Source organism: Lepisosteus platostomus, chromosome 6, assembly GCF_059453375.1.
Source record: "Lepisosteus platostomus isolate fLepPlt1 chromosome 6, fLepPlt1.hap1, whole genome shotgun sequence".
Taxonomy (NCBI): domain Eukaryota; kingdom Metazoa; phylum Chordata; class Actinopteri; order Semionotiformes; family Lepisosteidae; genus Lepisosteus; species Lepisosteus platostomus.
Window position 1 is genome coordinate 4,646,947 of NC_142616.1, and position 20,583 is coordinate 4,667,529.

General features: G+C 44.2%; 2 protein-coding genes across 2 annotated transcripts in view; one reads left to right on the forward strand and one right to left on the reverse strand.

The window, feature by feature from the left end:
- LOC148659677 (fructose-bisphosphate aldolase A-like) overlaps positions 1–3,862 on the forward strand; it is a 91,336-nt gene extending 87,474 nt beyond the window's left edge. Inside the window, exon 7 of the mRNA XM_088638124.1 lies at positions 3,692–3,862. Coding sequence (XP_088494250.1) covers positions 3,692–3,862 — 171 coding nt within the window. The remainder of the gene's footprint in view (positions 1–3,691) is intronic.
- Positions 3,863–5,676: 1,814 nt separating this feature from the next.
- LOC148659679 (butyrophilin subfamily 1 member A1-like) lies at positions 5,677–19,755 on the reverse strand. The gene is made up of 8 exons (XM_088637491.1): positions 19,231–19,755; positions 18,044–18,118; positions 15,058–15,405; positions 14,246–14,524; positions 12,656–12,763; positions 10,859–10,876; positions 10,339–10,365; positions 5,677–6,622 (listed from the first exon to the last, which is right to left on the reverse strand). The coding sequence occupies exons 2-8, from the start codon at positions 18,114–18,116 to the stop codon at positions 6,093–6,095; spliced, it is 1,383 nt and encodes a 460-aa protein (XP_088493617.1). The 5' UTR covers positions 18,117–18,118; positions 19,231–19,755; the 3' UTR covers positions 5,677–6,092.
- Between the last annotated feature and the right edge of the window lie 828 nt (positions 19,756–20,583).

Consider the following 20,583-nt stretch of genomic DNA (forward strand, 5'->3'; position numbering starts at 1 on the left):
ATTTCTAACAATGAAAATTATTTAAACTGCGACACTTATCATTCAACCAGAGCTCAAAATATCACAAGGATCCTCAAGAGCACAACAAAGACTGTTTTAAAAGATACTTGTACCAGATACATGAGAATCCAAGCTTTTTTATCTACGCTTTCTTGTCTACGCTAAGAAGTAGTCTTTAAAATTTATCACACAGTAACAAGTCAAATTTCAGGGGCGTCTGTATACCAGAGATTATGGTACCGCTTCAGAAGGGTGTCAGCCAGTCAGATTCCAGGACCGGAATTATCTGTTTTATAATCGAGAACATGTAATCACGTATCTAAGTAAATTAATAATGATATTAATTTAAGGATCTAAATATCTAAATCTATGTATCTATATAGCTGGTAGTATTACTGTATTTCACTTTCTTTGTAAACACGTTTTGTTAACACCCGAATCGCAGGTGGATTCTGTTTTTTGGTCTGTTATGGTCTGTAGCTCAAATCCTGCTTAACTAAAAATTAGACACAATAAGAGTATTATTGGACAATGTTGTGAGGCTCTGGCGGAATTTCTCTGTAAACTGAAGAGTTTTAGAGGAGACAGGTTGTGTATTGCTTCGTTAGTGAAAAGATTTAATCATTTAATCTCTTTACTGTGCACATTTTAATCCGCTTAGTATTGAATATTTATATGGAATTTTACCACTAAAGGGAAATTTTAGTAGCTAAGCATAAAACGCAGAGGAGCATTACGAAGGTCATAAAGGTCATAAACGATATTAATTTAGGAGCATAAACATATTATTTAAACTGTATGTTTTTGTTATTGGTATTTTAAAGAAAAAATTGACACCAATACTCAATTTCTCCTACAGTATATTGACATTTTTTCAATATTTCAAAATAACACACGTTCGTACTCTATGTAAAGTACACAGCGGTACCGCAGGTTAAACTGTTGGGCGCAAATCCACCCGAGCCCAAAGGCCCAACATATTAACCCTGTAAAGACCCTTGTTGTGTGTGGATTTAAAAATAATACAGATCATAATTGTGTCTTTTGTGAAAGCAGTTCAGAAACTTTACAACATTACATACTTTGGTCATGTCCTTTTTTCAGACATTCTGGCTTGATCTGCAAAATAATCTAAAAAAGGATGAAAATTTGACACTTCTTATAGGGACATGTTTTGTTATGTTTTAGTTCCATTGAAAAAATACAAAAGTGTTGTTATTTCTTTGGTCTGGAAACCAATGAGCTTGTAGGCACTCGGACATGTGACCAGTGAGTCTTGTAGCCAATGAGCTTCTAACCACTTGGACATGTGACCAGTGAGTCTTGTAGCCAATGAGCTTGTAACCATTCTGACATGCGCCCAGTGAGCCTTTGAGCCAGTGTGCTTATAGCCAGTTGGACAGTGTGTGTGTGTGTGTGTGTGTGTGTGTGTGTGTGTGTGTGTGTGTGTGTGTGTGTGTGTGTGTGTGTGTGTGTGTGTGTGCCTGCCAGTGTGCCCATTTGCCTTTGTGCCAATCTGCCGGCTCTACACCAGTCTGCCAGTCTGTGATCTCCACCACAGCATGCCACTCTGTGAGTTCCGTGCCAGTGTGCCAGTCAGAACTCTGAGACAGCACAACAATCCGTAAACTTTGACACAATCTGCCTGTCTGTGACCTTTACTTCCTGTGTGCCAGTCTAGGAAATCTGCGCTGGTGTGCCCATTTGTGAGCTCTGCGCCAGCATGTGATAATGCAGTGCTGTCATGTCATGGACCCTGAGATCCTGCCCGACAGAGATCTCGACCTCAAGCGCTGCCAATACATCACTGAGAAGGTGAGCGAATCAGGGCCCAGGGGGGAGAGGGGGCATCAGTGTGTTTATAAGGAACGTGCTATTGGTACTACTAGTTGTAGTAGTTTACAGTGAGCTGCAGTTCCACTGCTGTGCCTGTTGAATGAGAGGAGCACTGTTTCTCACTGAATAAATTATAGTGAGCTGCAGTTCTCTATCGTGGCCTGTACAGTGAGAGGGGCGCTGTTTCTCACTGAAATTATTACAGTGAACTGCAGTTCCCCCACTCTACCTGAACAGGGATGCAATTTCTCTCTGAATTTGACTTGTTGCTCTTCTAACGAGCATCTGTTGTAACTCTATGTGCTCTACACCCTGACAGGCTGACACGAAGGAGAACACCAAGGCCTCACAGGAGGTGAGAGCAGGAGAGCAACGGTACTGATGGACTGATACAGTGAGAGACTGACACACTGCTTGACACACTGACTGACGTACTGACCCACTGACCCACTGATGCACTGATACAGTGAGAGACTGACACACTGCTTGACACACTGACTGACGTACTGACCCACTGACCCGCTGATGCACTGATACAGTGAGAGACTGACACATTGCCTGACACACTGACTGACGTACTGACCCACTGACCCGCTGATTCACTGATACAGTGAGAGACTGACACACTGCCTGACACACTGACTGACGTACTGACCCACTGATGCACTGATACAGTGAGAGACTGACACACTGCCTGACACACTGACTGATGTACTGACCCACTGACCCGCTGATGCACTGATACAGTGAGAGACTGACACACTGCTTGACACACTGACTGACGTACTGACCCACTGACCCGCTGATTCACTGATACAGTGAGAGACTGACACACTGCCTGACACACTGACTGACGTACTGACCCACTGACCCGCTGATGCACTGATACAGTGAGAGACTGACACACTGCTTGACACACTGACTGACGTACTGACCCACTGACCCGCTGATGCACTGATACAGTGAGAGACTGACACACTGCTTGACACACTGACTGACGTACTGACCCACTGACCCGCTGATGCACTGATACAGTGAGAGACTGACACACTGCCTGACACACTGACTGACGTACTGACCCACTGATTCACTGATACAGTGAGAGACTGACACACTGCCTGACACTGACTGGCATACTGACCCACTGATGCTCCGACACACTGACATGAAAAGAGCAATGGTCCTGATGCTCTGACAGCCTGACATTCTGACACACTGCCTGACACTGACTGGCGTACTGACCCACTGATGCTCCGACACACTGACACGAAAAGAGCAATGGTCCTGATGCTCTGACAGCCTGACATTCTGACACACTGCCTGACACTGACTGGCGTACTGACCCACTGATGCTCCGACACACTGACATGCAGGAGAACGCCAAGGCCTCCCAGGAGGAGCACATCAAGAGAGCAATGGTACAGGCTGACAGGTTGACTGATAAACAGACCCACTGACACGTTAACTAACACTTTGATGATCTGACACACTGCTGGATCCACTGATTGACAACCCAATGATCTATCACCTGAAATACTGATGATCTGACATCCTGACATACTGACAACCTGATGATCTGATACCTGAAATACTGGTGATATGACACCCTGGCCTATTGACACACTGATGCTCTGACATACTGACACACTCATGCTCTGGCACACTGCTGGATCCACTGACTGACAGGACAGGCTGGAAAGACAGTCTGCTGCTCTGACACACTGTACTGACTGAGTAGAAAAACTGACAATATTTTAACCCCCTCTCCCACTCTCTCCCTTCAGCTCCTTCCCTTACTTACCCCCTTTCTTTCTCTCTCTCTTTCCCCCCCTCTTCTCCTTCTCTTCTCTCTCAGACTAACAGCCAGTCTGTAACTGAGAAGAATGTTCCCACCAGAGACAAAGTCACAGCCACTGGAGAATCTCTGTCACTAGCCATGCCTACTTACAACACTCCACACCATCAGAAACCACTCTCCCATTGTGATGTCACTGAGAATCCTGCCCCCCTCTACTCTGGAGGGTGAAGCTAGAGGGCTGGGCTAGCAGGAGATTATGTGGCAGGACAGATAGCATCTTCAGCCAATCATTCTTATACTGCATTCATATACTTAACTGTGCTGATCTTCTTATTATAGAACATACTATGTGATGTCACTACCTTATCCATGTTGTGATTTCGCCTCTTTTTTGCCTGTAATATTTAAAATAGTTATTAGAAAAAAATAAATGTAGTAATCACAAACACTGGAAGAGTAAGTTTGTTAATTTTATCTCTTTAAGAGAGATAGGGACTTGCCCCTTGTCTCTTGCAAGCAGTGAACCTGTTACTGAGTCAGAAAATCCAACAGTGATGTAGAAACAGGGTCGCCCCTGAGATGAAACCGTATAAATGAAGACTCAGATGGAGGCACTCTTGGGCTGCTAGAGGAGACAGGAGTCCCCAGGTGTGCGTGTGTGTGTGTGTGTGTGTGTGTGTGTGTGTGTGTGTGTGTGTGACAACAGGAGAGACAGGAGTCCTCAGGTGTGTGTGTGACAACAGGAGAAACAGGAGTCCTCAGGTGTGTGTGTGTGACAACAGGAGAGACAGGAGTCCTCAGGTGTGTGTGTGTGACAACAGGAGAGACAGGAGTCCTCAGGTGTGTGTGACAACAGGATAGAACACACTATAGGAACATTTAAAAACAAAAATTAGGTTTGCTACTATATAGACAACACATGCTTCATCTCAAAATCATACCTTTGATTGCTTCTGAGAATCGGTGTGTGTGGCTTGTGAGGTTTGAGAGGAATGAAAACCACACTGTCATCTTCATGAGAACTGGGACCCCTGAGATGGAGAGATTTATCCTTGTGCCTCACATGGATCTTTCCTGCACCCCTCTCTCATCACTTCTTGAAACAGCAGTAAAGTGTGAGAACATCACATCAAATCCGATGACTGGAGGACTTCATAGACAGATTGCGAAACTGCTCAGTTGAAGCCCCAGATAGGATTAGGGTTAGCATTCAAACACTCCTTAGACAATTTTTACTCTCAGTGCCTGATTTGTGGGCCCAAGACAGCTTTAGGACGAGTGTTTTTTTTTGGTCCTATTTGAATTTTTTTTCTGAAACTCTTGGCTGCCTGGATGTCACGGGGCACCATTCTGAAACTGTATCGCAACAATTGAGACTGTTGGACAAAAAATGGGAACAAAACATTATCGAATCTAATAAATTTGGAACAGCTTTTCTCAATGGCTACCACTGTATCTCAAACAGACAGCTTGCTTTGGGGAATATATCAAAATCTGATGACTGGAGGACTTCATAGACAGATTGCAAAACTGCTCAACTGAAGCCCCAGCTAGGGTTAGGGTTAGCATTCAAACACTCCTTTTTTACTTTTTTTTACTGACAATTTTTACTTTCAGCACCGGATTTTGGAGCTCAAGACAGCTGTAGGACGAGTGCTTTTTTGGTCCTTTTTGAATTTTTTGGGGGAAACTCTTCACTGACTGGATGGAGCAATGCACCGTTCCAAAACTGCATCGCAAAACTGAGTCTGTTGGATCAAAAAGTGGAACAAAACATTATCAAATCTAATATATGTGCAACAGATTTTCTCAATGGTTTCGGTTGTTCCTCACTCATACAGTTTTCTATGGGTAAGACGTCAATTCTGAGAGACAAAGTCGCAATTGCGAGATACCATAGCATGTTTTTTTTTTACTCCCTGGAGCAGATCATCCTTCTGAATACATGAAATGCCGAAACAGGGCAGTAAACTCTTGGTTCAGTCACTCGTGTTTTGGGTTAGTTTATATATATTAAACACAGTTGAACACAACACCAGGAATATGTTTAACTTCACTTTTTACTTGAACAGTTATTAAGCAGCTCAACCATCTTCTAACTCGCCTGCTCTAGGGAGTGTCTCACAATTACCACACTAACCAGCGCACAAGGGAGTGTGTTAAAACTACCTCTCATGACACAGTCCCTCTGTGGACAGAGATTCTTCAACATGAAATGCCCAAACAGCAGGACAGAAGACAAGACTGACACGGAGCCCAAGTTTCTGTTCATGGAGAAAAAAAAACGCCGCTGCCAACAAACAAATGTAAAATCCTAGTCTCAAAAAATAAACAAAAATAAGAACAATAAAATACAAAATAATGAATATGCTAACACAAATTAAACCCCTCTCCCAGCATTACCAGTGGGATAGAGAGCTGGGAGAGAGTCAGCCTGTGTTCATGAGACAGTGACGGGTTAAATCTCCACACTGACAGCAGGCAGCAGCTCAAGATCTTTATACTCATCCCCAGTCCAGAAAACAGGATAGATCTTCTCCCCCTGAGGGAAGACCATGTCAGTAAAAGTGTAGAGATGAGCTCTGGACTCCACTGTGTAAAAGGAGACCTTCCTCTCCTCAATATCCACACACACCCCCAGCTTCCTGAGCTGCTGACTGAGGGGGAGACAGGTCGCAGGGTCGGTGAGAGCAAAAAAAACAGCCCAATAAGACTTCAGACACCAGTAACCCCGCTGGGGAGAGAAGCTGAACTTTCCTTTCCTCTCTGCAGACTCTATGGTCACTCCTATTGTCCACCAGTCATTCACCTCCAGCTCCCAGTAGTGTCTCCCTGAGGTGAAGGCCTCCCTGCTCAGGACACAAGGCCAGTGATCAAATCTGTAACAATTGTCAGAGAGACTCTTCATCTGTCCCAGTCTCACTCTCTTCCCATCCTCAGACAGGCTGAGCTCACAGTGAGCTGTATCAGGGTCCAGAGTCACAGCAGCTGGGGAATAAAACAGCAAACATCACAACAGGCTCCTGCCGATTACATTCCAATTCAACTCCATTATACTGTAAAATGTCTTTGTCCCCCAAACACACCAAGAGAGAAAAACAAGTATATTACTAATTACTTCTCTTCCCTTCCAGAGAAATTACATATTTAATTGTTTCACGAGGTATTACACATGGGAGTGATCCCCAATATCTTCTAAATACAAACATTAAATTTGTTTTACTAGAAATGAATCTGTTTTTTTAAACGACATTAATATGTGAAATTACAGCTCAACAACATGTTTTCAGAAACTTCAAATCCCACCACAACGACCTGTATACTGTAAGAAACTGGACAGCCTGTCTGTGAAACCGGTTTATTTCAAATCCCAGTTCAGCAGCTCGTTCATCTTCTCTAAGACCATTTTCCTGATGACGCAGAATAAAAAAGTGCTGAATTCAAAGAGCAAAAATTGCTATATTCACCCGAAGAAGGCCTCACAGCTGAAATGTTATGTTTTCTCTCTTCTCTTTTCAGCATGGAATAAACCTATTACTTGTTCTATATTCAAGGACTGCATAATGCTTTTTTTTACAGATCAGAATATAATGGAAACAGAAAAACCGTTCTGAAATATAAGAATACCATCACACTTAATTTGAAAATGCCAAGCAATATCCAAAGTGTTCAATTTAAAGCAGAAATAACACATCCAGAAACCCGGAGAGAAAGACGAGAGAAACAGAGGCGCTCATACTGACTTCAGACTGCTCACACTTAGCTGTTCGCCTCTCTGGTAGGAGACACCAGCTGTCAATCAGTGAGCTCTGACCACTGATAGATGGAGGGCGGGGCTTGTACATATTCATAGTGAATAGGGGATTTAATCAATTCAATTCAAGAAGCTATTTTATTTGCTTTATTTTTATACTGAATAAATACTCTTCTTCACTTTTCTGCCTGTCAATCTAGTGAAGATCAAAGAGATTCTTATCAGCTCTTATTTTTTTACTCCTGGAGCCTAGTAAGGCTCATCCAGCAGCCACATTACCCTGCAACTCACAGCTGGCAGCCCACTGAAGCTCAGCAGGTGTGAGCCTGGTCAGTACCTGGTCAGTACCTGGATGGGAGAGCTCCTGGGAAAAACTAAGGTTGCTGCTGGAAGAGGTGTTAGTGGCGCCAGCAGGGGGCGCTCACCCTGTGGTCTGTGTGGGTCCTAATGCCCCAGTATAGTGATGGGGACACTATACTGTAAAAAGGTGCCGTCCTTCGGAAGAGACGTAAAACCGAGGCCCTGACTCTCTGTGGTCATTATAAATCCTAGGGCGTTTCTCAAAAAGAGTAGGGGTGTAACCCCGGCGTCCTGGCCAAATTTCCCTTTGGCCTTTACCAATCATGGCCTCCTAATAATCCCCATCTATGAATTGGCTTCATTACTCTCTGCTCTCCTCCCCACTAAAAGCTGATGTGTGGTGAGCATTCTGGCGCACTATGGCTGCTGTCGCATCATCCAGGTGGATGCTGCACATTGGTGGTGGTGGAGGGGAGTCCCCATTACCTGTAAAGCGCTTTGAGTGGATTGTCCAGAAAAGCGCTATATAAGTGTAAGCAATTATTATTATTATAAGGCTGACGCAGCTTCCTACATCAGTTTATAAAAACACCTCACTGATTTGTGGACACAGATTTTCTTTAGCCCAGTGATGGCAGAAGGCGCCATCTGCTGGACAACAGTGAAAACTGCAGCTCTGAAGCTGATATGACAACATCTTCCACTGATATTTCACACTTATTCTGTGAAGAACAGGACACAGTGTCAAACACTGACTTACTCCACAGGAGAGTCTATCAGTCTGGAAACACAGACACCCTCTAGATCAGTGGTTCTCAAAGTTCAATGGTCCGCGGACCACTTACACCAAGTCACGGATGCGGTGGACCACATCTTACCCTTTAAAAATCATCACCTATTCAAGTACTAAAAATAAATAATATTGAATTAAATTTTATGAAAAGTACAAATATTTTTACAAACAAAGCTGCAAATTTTGCAAATGGTTTTGTTACTTAAAAAGTTAATGTGAAGAATGTAGCTGCTTTAGTTGAGCAATCAGAGAAGTGATATCTGGATCCACCCTGGGCAACTTTAGTCTCATGTCCGGCTCCACATTCAGCCGATTTCTCTTCGTTTTCAGTCCAACAAGTGTCGAAAATCCAAGCTCACAAGTATAGGTTGCTGGGAATGGTAATAGATGCTTAAGAGCTATGTCACTAAGTCCAGCATTCTTGGATCGTACATGGAGCAGAAAACCGATCATTTGTTTCTTAAATTAAAGTGATTTTAAGGTTTAAAACTGATGTTTTACCATATTTAAGTCCCAATTGGTTGAATCACAAGGCAAAGCAGGAGAGAACATAAGCAGATGACAGTGTATTACAAAGAAAACAACATAAGGGCAACCTCGCTAGAGCAGATCAGGACTCGACTCCAGAACAGCGAGATCAAAATACAGAAGAGAGAGGGACAAGAGCCAGGCGGGAGAAGTGTGGCGAGCTAGTCAGCACAACAGAAGAAAAAAGCACAGGTTACGTTATCTGCATCGATTGTAAAGCACTTTTTCAAAAATGACAGTCACAAGGCCAGGCTACTTTAGTCTGTTTAAAACAAGGAATCTGGATATGCTGTTTCAGTAAGTGTTGATCAAATGAAAGTTCGAATCTGGTTCGGTGTAATTTCTAATGGAGCGGGTTCGGACCAGCTTAGGGTCAGTACTTTCAACATTTTAAATCAGGTTGGGCTGGTGCAGGTAAAAAAAAGCATTACTAACGACAACAGACTGCTGCAGGGCGCCACAAAACTGACTGTCTCATTTTCAATGTGTGACATCATTTCATTCGCGGTGCATAAAACTCAAACACTGAAGTGACAGGCGCTGCTGGGGAGAATGAAGAGGCGAGGTGATCTGTCATAACACAAGCTTCATTAAAACACAAAGGTAACAGAAGGGTATAGTCAAGGAGAATGAATGGAACACTTTGCCCTCAAGTCCCTCCTCCCACTATTTACAGTTTGCAGTTCTAAACAGTGCTCCTAGAGGGAGCCCCTTCGTAGTGGACGCTACAATATTCCTTCCTCTGACTTAAACAGCATAGACTTCCTTTAAGAAGTCCTTTAAGAAGCTCACGCTCTAGGACCACTGGTGGTCTGCGGACCACACTGTGAGCACCACTGCTCTAGATCACTCCTGTCCTAGGAGAAAAGTAGAAACTAGAAAAAGTATTGTTGCAGTATCACAGGAAAAGCAATGCAAAACAACAGCTTTCAAGCCCTTCAAGAGAGATAGTGCTTCTCTTGTGCCTTCAGACAAGCCTGACCAGACCTGCCTTCACTCCCCTTTTATACACAGCAGCCAGCAGGGGCTGCATAGACTGAAACACACACTGAGAGTGGAAAGCAAGAAAAAACAGTTTTACAAGCATATGGGGAAAAACATTGCAGCCCCGTTGAATATAAACATTTCTTACTTGATACATCCTCCTGTAAATCAGGATAAATAAAAACATAGAAAAATGGGGTATATTTTATGTTCTGCACTTGGGCCTAGCTTTACAAGTGTACACACCCAGAACTACAATCTCAAACTACAAAGAGATTATAAGACTAAATGCAATAACCATGGAGTACCAAAGGCCCCACTGTTATCAAGAGAAGACAGACTTACCTGCAGCACTGCAAATCCACCTCCATTCTGAAACACAGAGATACAGACACTGTTAATCACAGTCACACACTGGAACACAGAGATACTGACACTGTTAATCACAGTCACACACTGGAACACAGAGATACTGACAGTCATACATACGAACACAAAGATACATACACTGTTAATCAAAAGTCTCACGCTGGAACACAGAGATACAGACACTGTTAATCACAGACACACACTGGAACACAGAGATACAGACACTGTTAATCACAGTCTCACGCTGGAACACAGAGATACAGACACTGTTAATCACAGACACACACAGGAACACAAAGATACAGACACTGTTAATCACAGTCACACACTGGAACACAGAGACACAGACACTGTCAATCACAGACACACACTGGAACACAGAGCTACAGACACTGTTAATCCCAGTCACACTCTGGTAATAAGGTGTCAGTACAGTCAGTGCTGTCAGTCAGCAGAGTTATGCACAGTGTATGGAGAGTCAAACTTATTCACTCACCAGTGAGTTTCTCCTTCCCTGCAAAGAAACACAGAAAATTATGTTAAGACACAGGATTAAGGGTGCAGAATTTGGGAAATTATTTTTGCCATTTTTTCTATTACAACACATTCTGTATTTCACTGAACAACAAATACACAAGAACAAGCAACATTTCTACTTATCTAGCCCATGTTAATAGTTAACCAACCCAAGGATCTTTAACAGCTCTTTCTGCTGTGCACTTCCTCACAACTGAGCCCTCTTATATCAGTTTTCTGTGATAAATTAGAAGGTCTGGTACTGTCTACACGTCATCTGTGATTTCCACTTTAGGGTCATCCCACCCCCTCCTGCCACATGATCGTGTTTGACCAATGAAAGCAGAGCTCATGGCTGACAGACAGATAAAGACAGTCTCTGCTATCAGGAGGTAAAATAAACAGGAAGATATGGGGGGTCTTTTTGAATTGGCTTGGCTTGACTATGGTGAAATTGAAGATATTTCCGATCTACTTTAATCATTGAATATATATGTAGCCACTTCTCCCTTCTCTCCCTATGCTCCAGGTTTGCCCTGTAGGGATCTGACTTTAACACAGTGGACACACTCTGACCCTTGACCTCATGTATCAGTAAAACTGTAGATCCTGCAATAACAGCAGATTAACAAAGAGTCCCCACCCAGCAGAAGATCAGTGATATCAGTCACAAAGTGAAGATGGAATATAAGCTCCACATGAGATCAGAAGTCTCTAATCAGAACCCAGAGAGGATACTGGACATTGAAGTGGCCAGAACTGGTAGATGAATAGATCACTGTGTCAGCAGATACACTTGATCCTCACATGCACAGACAGGACAGATGACTGGATCCTGCAGTTGTGTGTATACAGTGATGTGAGTTGACAGTGATCTTCATGGACAGGATATCAAGGCTCAGTCGAGGTTTGGAGTGAATCCAGTCTGGGGGCCTGAGGGCTGCGTCTCTGCTGTTTGAGGATGATGTTATCTCCTCTGACTGTGATAACAGAGTGAAGAGCTCAGCAATCTGGGAGGACCTTGGAGCAGAGTCACTGCTCCTCTGGAGCTGGCTGAGCTGGTTCAGGAATCTGCTGGAGGTGTACTGGGCACACTGGGAGGAGACCAGGCACAGACCCAGGTCAAACTGGAGGGGTTATAACTCTCAGCTGGCCTGGAACAGCTGTGAATCCCCCAGGAGGAGCTGGAGACTGTTGCTGGAGAAAGAGAAGTCTGCTCTGCCCTGCTCAGCCTGTTACCACTGTAACCCTCAACAGGAGTCAGAGGTAAGAAAATATTTGGATGGAGTTTAAAACAGTTTTTCTTTTCCTTTGTCACTGTATTCAATCTCTACTGCTATATTATTTTATTAAATTTAGTGGATGTATTTATTTTAGTAAACTCTACTCAGATGTATTAAAGGTGAAAGGAAAGGGGTTACAGGTGAACTGCAGTGTGTGTTGTCCCTGCAGTCACTACAGGATCATCTGCAGAAGTGACACAGAACAGACACTGGACACACCTACAGACAGGGCTCTGCTGTCAGCACTGGTCATGTACTGAACCCAGACTGCAGTGAGGTCTGTGAGTCTTTCACCCTGTGTGAGATACTGTAATTCTCTGAGCACTGATCCTTCATCTTGTGTATCACCACATCTTTCAGATTCCACTGACGTGTCATTAATGGACTCTAATGAATAGCAGTATTTTAAATCCTTATTTAAATCTTATTTATTTAAAAATCCTTATTTAAAAAGTATTTAAATCTTAAAACACACATATATAATGAGCACATACAGTCCATTCTTCTCCACTGGATCACCAGAAGTACTGATGCTGCTACAGTAACAGCTGCTGTTAAGAAGAGAGCCACCATCCAGCCAGAGGGAGCAGGGAAATAGTCTCCTGGAAAACATAATAAGTATTTTAATATTCAGAATAAAACATATGCTATATGTAGTGTCACGCTGAATTGACCATGCTCCTTCTCTCCTGTCAGTTCTGGTTGCCATGGATATAATCAGACAGGAGACCTGGATCACCTGGACAGATTCCACTCACACTGCCTCAGGTGGGTCAAGTTATTTAGTGTCTGCTCTGACTTTGTGATTCATTCGGATTCCTGGCCTGGCTTCTGGCTTCTCATGACTTCATTCCCAGATCACCTTTGTGTCTGCTACACTCCTCAGCGTTTACTTTGTTTCAGGCCTGTTTCGTCCCGACCTTGTCTTCTGGATTCTGCCTTACACTCTGCTCTCTGCCATGGATTCTGCTTGCCTACTTGACCTAAAATTCAGATTTTCTTGGTGCTTAACTCCTGGGCTTTCATGGATCTGACCTGCTTAACTGGACCACAACCCTGGACTGTGTCTGCCTGCCTGTCCTCACTCCTGTGTGTTTACTGCACACACCACACCGCCTGTCCCCACTCCTGTGTGTTTACTGCACACACCACACCGCCTGTCCCCACTCCTGTGTGTTTACTGCACACACTGCACCGCCTGTCCCCACTCCTGTGTGTTTACTGCACACACCGCACTGCCTGTCCCCACTCCTGTGTGTTTACTGCACACACCACACCGCCTGTCCTCACTCCTGTGTGTTTACTGCACACACTGCACCACCTGTCCCCACTCCTGTGTGTTTACTGCACACACCACACTGCCTCTCCTCACTCCTGTGTGTTTACTGCACACACCACACCGCCTGTCCCCACTCCTGTGTGTTTACTACACACACCACACTGCCTGTCCCCACTCCTGTGTGTTTACTGCACACACCACACCGCCTGTCCTCACTCCTGTGTGTTTACTGCACACACTGCACCACCTGTCCCCACTCCTGTGTGTTTACTGCACACACCACACTGCCTCTCCTCACTCCTGTGTGTTTACTGCACACACCACACTGCCTGTCCTCACTCCTGTGTGTTTACTGCACACACCACACTGCCTGTCCCCTCTCCAGTCTGCTCCCTTCCTGCACTCGGGTTCACTTCACCCCCACAGACCGCTGCTCAGCTCCTCCTTCAGTGACATCACATGTAGTAAGAAGTCAGTTAACAAGGTACCTTTAAGTTTAACCTCAGTGCTAAAGGATCTAATAGCTAAAGAGTTAACTTGAATTAATTGATTTTTTAAAATGTATACTTATAACTTGATTACCAGGCAAAACGTTTACAAAAACATTCTTGTTAAAAGTGATTTTACTGTGTGTGTCGCTGATTGACTAGTGATGTAGGACTTTATAATGAGTTTTGAGTAGATTAATTTCACAATAAACTCCCTTGAAGGTTGTGCTCAGTGTCCCAGGTGTGTTATATCCTGGGTGTGTGTTATACCTCAGCTGTGTTGCAGGTGAGCTCCAGTGTTCATGTTTAATACTCACTGGGTATGTGGAGCTGAGATCCCCAGTCTGGCTCAGGAAGAGCACTTCTCACCAGGCAGGAGAAGATGTTGGACTCCTGTTTGACTGGGATGTAGCTGCTGACACTGAGGAGCCCCTGACTGTCCGTGTCCACTGTGGGGGGCTGTGATATCACCTCGTTTCCATCCCTGTCTGTCCAGATCACTGCAGGTTGAGGGAACCAGCCCTCTGATCTGCAGAGCAGCTGGGCCTGATCTCCTCCAGGGGAGTGGAGAGACACTGAGGGCTTGGAGCCCAGGGCTGTGGGTTCAACACAACAGGAGACATTTCACAGCTGATAAAAGCACACTGGAGTAAAATGCTGTTTCAATGTTGTTCTTTCAAAACACAGAAATGATAAAGACAATGCCATAAACAGTTCAATTTTCTTTTAGATTTTTAATGTAATGTTTTAAATTTAAAATATGGTGATTTTCTGCACTCAAACACAGAGTTAATTTGTCAGGTAACAGTATTAACAGTATTAACAAATTAACAGTATTAATTTGTCAGTTAACAGTATTATTAGAATCACAATCACATCTGTAATTAAGGTGGTCATCTTGTCTGCAAGAGTGCAGGAGAGGAGGTTCAGTGTCAGAGGTCAGGAACAGAGATCAGTGATGTGAGACTAGAAACACACTTTATGTGATCAGTGTTGTGTTGTTTGATCCTGACTAACAAAAGAGATGTAGACTGTACTTGTGTAGTTTCATGCTGTACTGTGTTCAGTTGTGTATGTTAGAGACATGTGTTAGAGGAAAGAACATTAAAACATGTGGAAAACCACTCACCTCTAACACCCAGGTCAATAAGAGCGACTTCATAATGCCGAGGAGATTGAACCAGGCAGTTATAGAGTCCATGATCAGAGCACCTCACATCTCTCAGTCTCAGAGACACGTTGCCTTTGAAGAGCTCCTCTGGGAAAAGTTCAACTCTTCCCCTGTATGATGGAAACTGATTCTCAAAGATATACCTGCGGTTGTGGTACAAACACACAGGAGCTGCATAATCGTCTCTGAACCACCTGATCTGTAGGTCCTCTGCATTCTCTCTGGGTGAGAGGTAACAGGGCAGGACAGCGTCTTCACCAGGGGACACAACTACAGGAGCAGCTGGACCAACAACCTGAAAAGTGTCTGAAAGAGAAAGAGCAGAGCTGGTTGGTATATTTCTTTTCAACACAGATAAACATGTTGAGAAAAACTGTACTAGCAACTGGCAAATTTAGAGAGTAATCTCAATATAGTGGCCAAACGATGTTTTCTGCATATACAGTATCTCTGATTCACACCACATGTGATTCAGGAGCACCGTCTCATCTCACCATCTGCTCCTCTTCTTCACACCAGTGTTTCCCAAACTGGGGTCTGGATCTCTCACCCAGGACCCTCAGATCCTCAGCTTCACTCCCTGATAGAAGAGCTGTGACCGTGTTCACTGAGGGTCTGTTACTCTGCAGTGACAGTAGGGGGTTAAATCATGCTCTTTATCTGTGTCTCTCTCTGCTCTCTGGTCCTTTATATACTGAAACTCTTCACAGAACCCAGATTAAACTGCTGATTAATACTTCCAACACAATCTGAACTCACAAACACAGAAGGCACAGTGGGATGTAACCATGGACCTGAATGATTCCAGGTTTTAACCAGCAGTTTTTAAAACACAAACTCAGAATAAGATGTTCTGCAATATCTAGACACACAACCCAGAATAGGGATGAACTACAGAAGATCCAGTCAGGCTCCTTCTACAAGTGTTGGCTGTAACATCTCTCCATCTTCCACAAACACACTTCTGACACATTGCAATGTCCTGTGTGGTTTGGGTCACTCCAGGACTCCCTTTGTAAGTGATGAGTACCTGATGTAGCCAACATTAGCTCACACACTGAGGCACAGACTGGCAGAGAGGGTGAAGCAGCTCTCAGGTCAGCAGTGTGACTTGGCCATGATTGACACTGTCTCTGGGTCTGTCAGCTCATCCCACAGGTGCTCAGGGGTCTGATGACAGAGTGACTCAGTGGAGGACATTGATCCCACTGACACACAACATCATGAGCAGAAGAAAGGCTGATGACAAGAACAGACTGTTTAGCCCATCAGTGCTCATCACTGTCCTGCACTTTCACAGCACCAGGCTCAGATGTGAAAGTTCAGAGTCTGTGTCTCCACTGTGTGTCCTGGTGATGTGTTAATACCTCCCAGTGCTGCTGCTGACACAGTCAGTCTGGTCACATGGGGCTCCAGTGCAGCTGATTGACCTAGTTTAGGGCTCCTGAGATAAAGACTGGGACATGATTGGGGGTTTGTGTGGGGTTAGAAAACATTATATAATTGATGTTATTTTTATTTAAAATATGAAATTCTTATTTTTGTATGTATTTTCAACACCCAAGAAAAGAAAGATTCTGAATACAGAAACCCAAGATCTGAGAGCAGAAATCTGGAACCCTGATCCAGTGGTGTCTTCCTGCAGCTGCCTGCCTTCAGTGTCACAGATCCTTCCCTCTGTCTGCTATCATCCAGTCACAGCACCATTCCTTCTCAGCTGTCTTCCCCAAATTATAACTTAACTCCTCCTTTTCCTGCTCTTGCATTCCTACCCCTGACATTCTGTCTGGTTCATTCCTGTATATTCTAATATGTTCAATATATTCAGATTTCTCCAATTGCCAGCTGCTGCTTGTGATGACACCTGTCCAATCTATCTGGCGTCCTAAATATAGAACAGTAAGATAACATAACTTTATTGGCCATATACAATTTCTTGTATTAGGTCTTATTGCATACCCCAACTTGTTCTCCATGAGACATTCAGACAGGGAGAGACGTTTGGGGTCTGAGCACAGGGTCATCTATACGGCACCCCTGGAACAGTTGGGGTTAAGGGCCTTGTTCAGGGGCCCAACAGATTAGGACTCCTCTGCTGGCCAAGGGATTCGAACAAATACCCTTCCAGCCACAGAACCACCACACCACAGGCATCCCACCATGTCTTCTCTCTCCTGTCCCCTGACACAGCTTACTGGTAGTCCAGATTTTCCAGCTCCCTCAAGTCTCATAATCCTCTGCTCCAAATTCACAGCTCCTCATTCCAAGGACTCATTCCTCTGGAAGGCCCCTCCTCTCCCTACACTCCCTACATGTCTTGATGCTCATCCTGCCTCCTGTTCCCCTCTTACTGCAGGAGCACATTAAACAAGGTGCAGACATGAATCTGGTCTGTCTCCTCATTAGCTCTACTTGCCCCTTTCAAGCCAGAAAAGCTCAGTGCATCCTCTGTCTGCTCTTTTGAAATGTACTGAACCTCACTGTTCCCAGTGTGTCAAGATCCTTATCTTCTGTGATCTCAATTTCAAAAACTGGAGTTCAGCTCACTGTGGATAGAACAGCTGGTCTTCCTACCATCACTGAATTCCTCACTCAGTTAATTACTCATTCAGGAAGATTTTAGTCTCCTTTCTCCAGCAAAAAGCTTGATTGCATTCAGTTGCATCTTTCTACCACCTTGTCCACTAGGTCTACACAGTTCTTGTCTTGCTATTATCTATTGTCTTTGCTGGGTCAACTCAACAATGTGATAAAAATCATTCCGAGAGACCAAACATCCATTTGCATCTAGACAACAGTAAGGTCAGGCAAATGTTACAATCTTTATGTTGTCAGCTTCAGAAATTTTATTCTCAGAAACTATACTGAGATTTGCAGTCATCAGTGTGAAATCTGGGTTCCATACAGGTTACTGATTAAAACACCAATAAGAGTCTCACTGTACCTGATCCTGAGACACAGGACTGGTGGAGAAACAGCAGAGTCACAAAGAGCCACTGTGACTGGTCAGACTCCATCTCTGAAAGAAAGAAACACTCTGAAGTAAGAAAGACACACTTATGAGCTACACGTCACATCTGAATTAAAGAAAAACAGAGATGAAATGTCTCAGAAAGACACAGGTACAGCAGTGTACAGTCCTGACCTGACTGTTCACTCACACACTGCTGTACCTGACTGATCTCACTGTCACTCCAGCACACAGCAGCTTCAGTCCTGACCTGACTGTTCACTCACACACTGCTGTACCTGACTGATCTCACTGTCACTCCAGCACACAGAAGCTTCAGTCCTGACCTGACTGTTCACTCACACACTGCTGTACCTGACTGATCTCACTGTCACTCCAGCACACAGCAGCCTCAGTCCTGACCTGACTGTTCACTCACACACTGCTGTACCTGACTGATCTCACTGTCACTCCAGCACACAGCAGCTTCAGTCCTGACCTGACTGTTCACTCACACACTGCTGTACCTGACTGATCTCACTGTCACTCCAGCACACAGCAGCTACTACTCTGACTCTACCCATGCACTATAAAGAAAGGAACAGCACTTTATTTGACAATACAATGTGTGGAAATAGAGCAGGGTTTCCTGTCTCCCTTTACAGATGGACAATAACATACCTGATTCACACTCACCTTTTTCTATACATACATTGTCATTGATCTCTGCAGTACTAAACACATTATACTGAATTAAACCTACAAGGTTCAGAAATATATCATGTTTCTTGTCTTCTTACACAGCTAGACAATAACACAGCAGATTTACACTCACCTGTTTTTATATTAACAGGGTGTTTACAATTTTAAATACAGACCGGATTCAGAGAAAAGTTTTTTTGTCTTTACAGTGTCGAGAGATGTTGTTCTGAGAGAGAGAAATGCCATTCAACTACAGGAAACACAAAGTGAAAGAAAAACCTTCAGAAGGAGCCATGACATTTATTGTTTGCCTGTTAGATCAAATACGGTGAACATCCAGTGAAAACAGTGATATTATACACCTTCGGATACACATTAATAAGTAATCTGTCGTGTGAATAACTGTACTACCTGACTGCTACAGGTATAGCATACTAACACCATGCTGTTAACTGATGTGAGAATGACAGTATACTTACAGGCTGGATACTCTGATCATACCAGTCTGAGCTCCACTTTTATTGTTCAGAAAGAAATCTGTTATTATCTGAGGCCTTTTTATAATTAGATTTGAAAATAAGCTCGCTCTTTCTCACAGTAATGAACTAGTTTCACTTTCAGTTCCTGCTGTAACACACAGAGGCAGGAGAGGATTCTGGGAAACTGGGCTGTGGCTTCAGGGTGTGTTGTTGTGATCATGCAGCTCGAGCACAGATCAGTGTTCAAGAACGCAGGAACTCTGGGACTTTTCTGTGAAACAGGTAGATCAAGCTGGAGCCCAGCTCCTCTTGTCCACAGGCTGCAGGATGTGGCTCTTTTCTCTCTTAAAGGAGAAGTTCAGCTCCTGATTACCTGCCTGTGAGCCTGTGAGATCCTGAGTGAGGGAAAGGAGCTGTTACGATAAGATGTGCATAGAATTAGCCTCCTCCTGACTAATTAAGACCTCCTGGGAGAAAAGGGATTTGTCCAGAGTCCAGTCTGGAAGGAGAGCGTGTGAGAGCTCCAGTAGAGATCTTGTCTCTAGTGATGATGAGCCAGGTTTACAGGCCTGTGGGCTCTGCAAGTGAGGGGTGCTTGAGAACAGAAGGGGCTCACAGGTGCTGGACAGGGGGGCTGTGTGCTGGTTCCTTTGCCAGGTTCAACGGTGATGAAGTGTGATGCCAAGGAACAGGCCAGCTGCACCAGGGCTGACTGGGGGCATAGGCCTCCGAACGGCGTACAGATCTTCTATTATCACTTTAGTTAATTACATTAATGAAGTAAAGACTTGGATGTGTGAAAACTCTTTGTTATTCAACCTGCAGACAGTGCCCCCACCTGGTGTGTCCTCTGCTTTAACAATCTGATACTCTGCCTGCTGTGAGAGATCAGTTATCCTGCGACTCTGTCAACAGCTCAATAAAACTGCAAGCATTCAAAATCCTGGCCTGGATACTGAAGTTATTCACAGAGTAATCAGTGAGGATTGGGGTACACATAGAGAATAGGGTTCACTGTTAGACTGACAGGAATCAGTGAGGATAGGGGTACACCTGGAGAATGGGGTTCACTGTTGGACTGACAGGAATCAGTGAGGATTGGGGTGCACATGGAGATGAAGGGTTCACTGTTGGACTGACAGGAATCAGGGAGGATTGGGGTGAACATGGAGAAGAGGGGTTCACTGTTGGACTGACAGGAATCAGGGAGGACTGGGGTGCTCATGGAGAAGAGGGGTTCACTGTTGGACTGACAGGAATCAGGGAGGATTGGGGTGAACATGGAGAATGGTATGAATTATTAAGAGTGTGGATAGATACTTTATTGATCCCGTGAGGGAAATTGCAATGCAA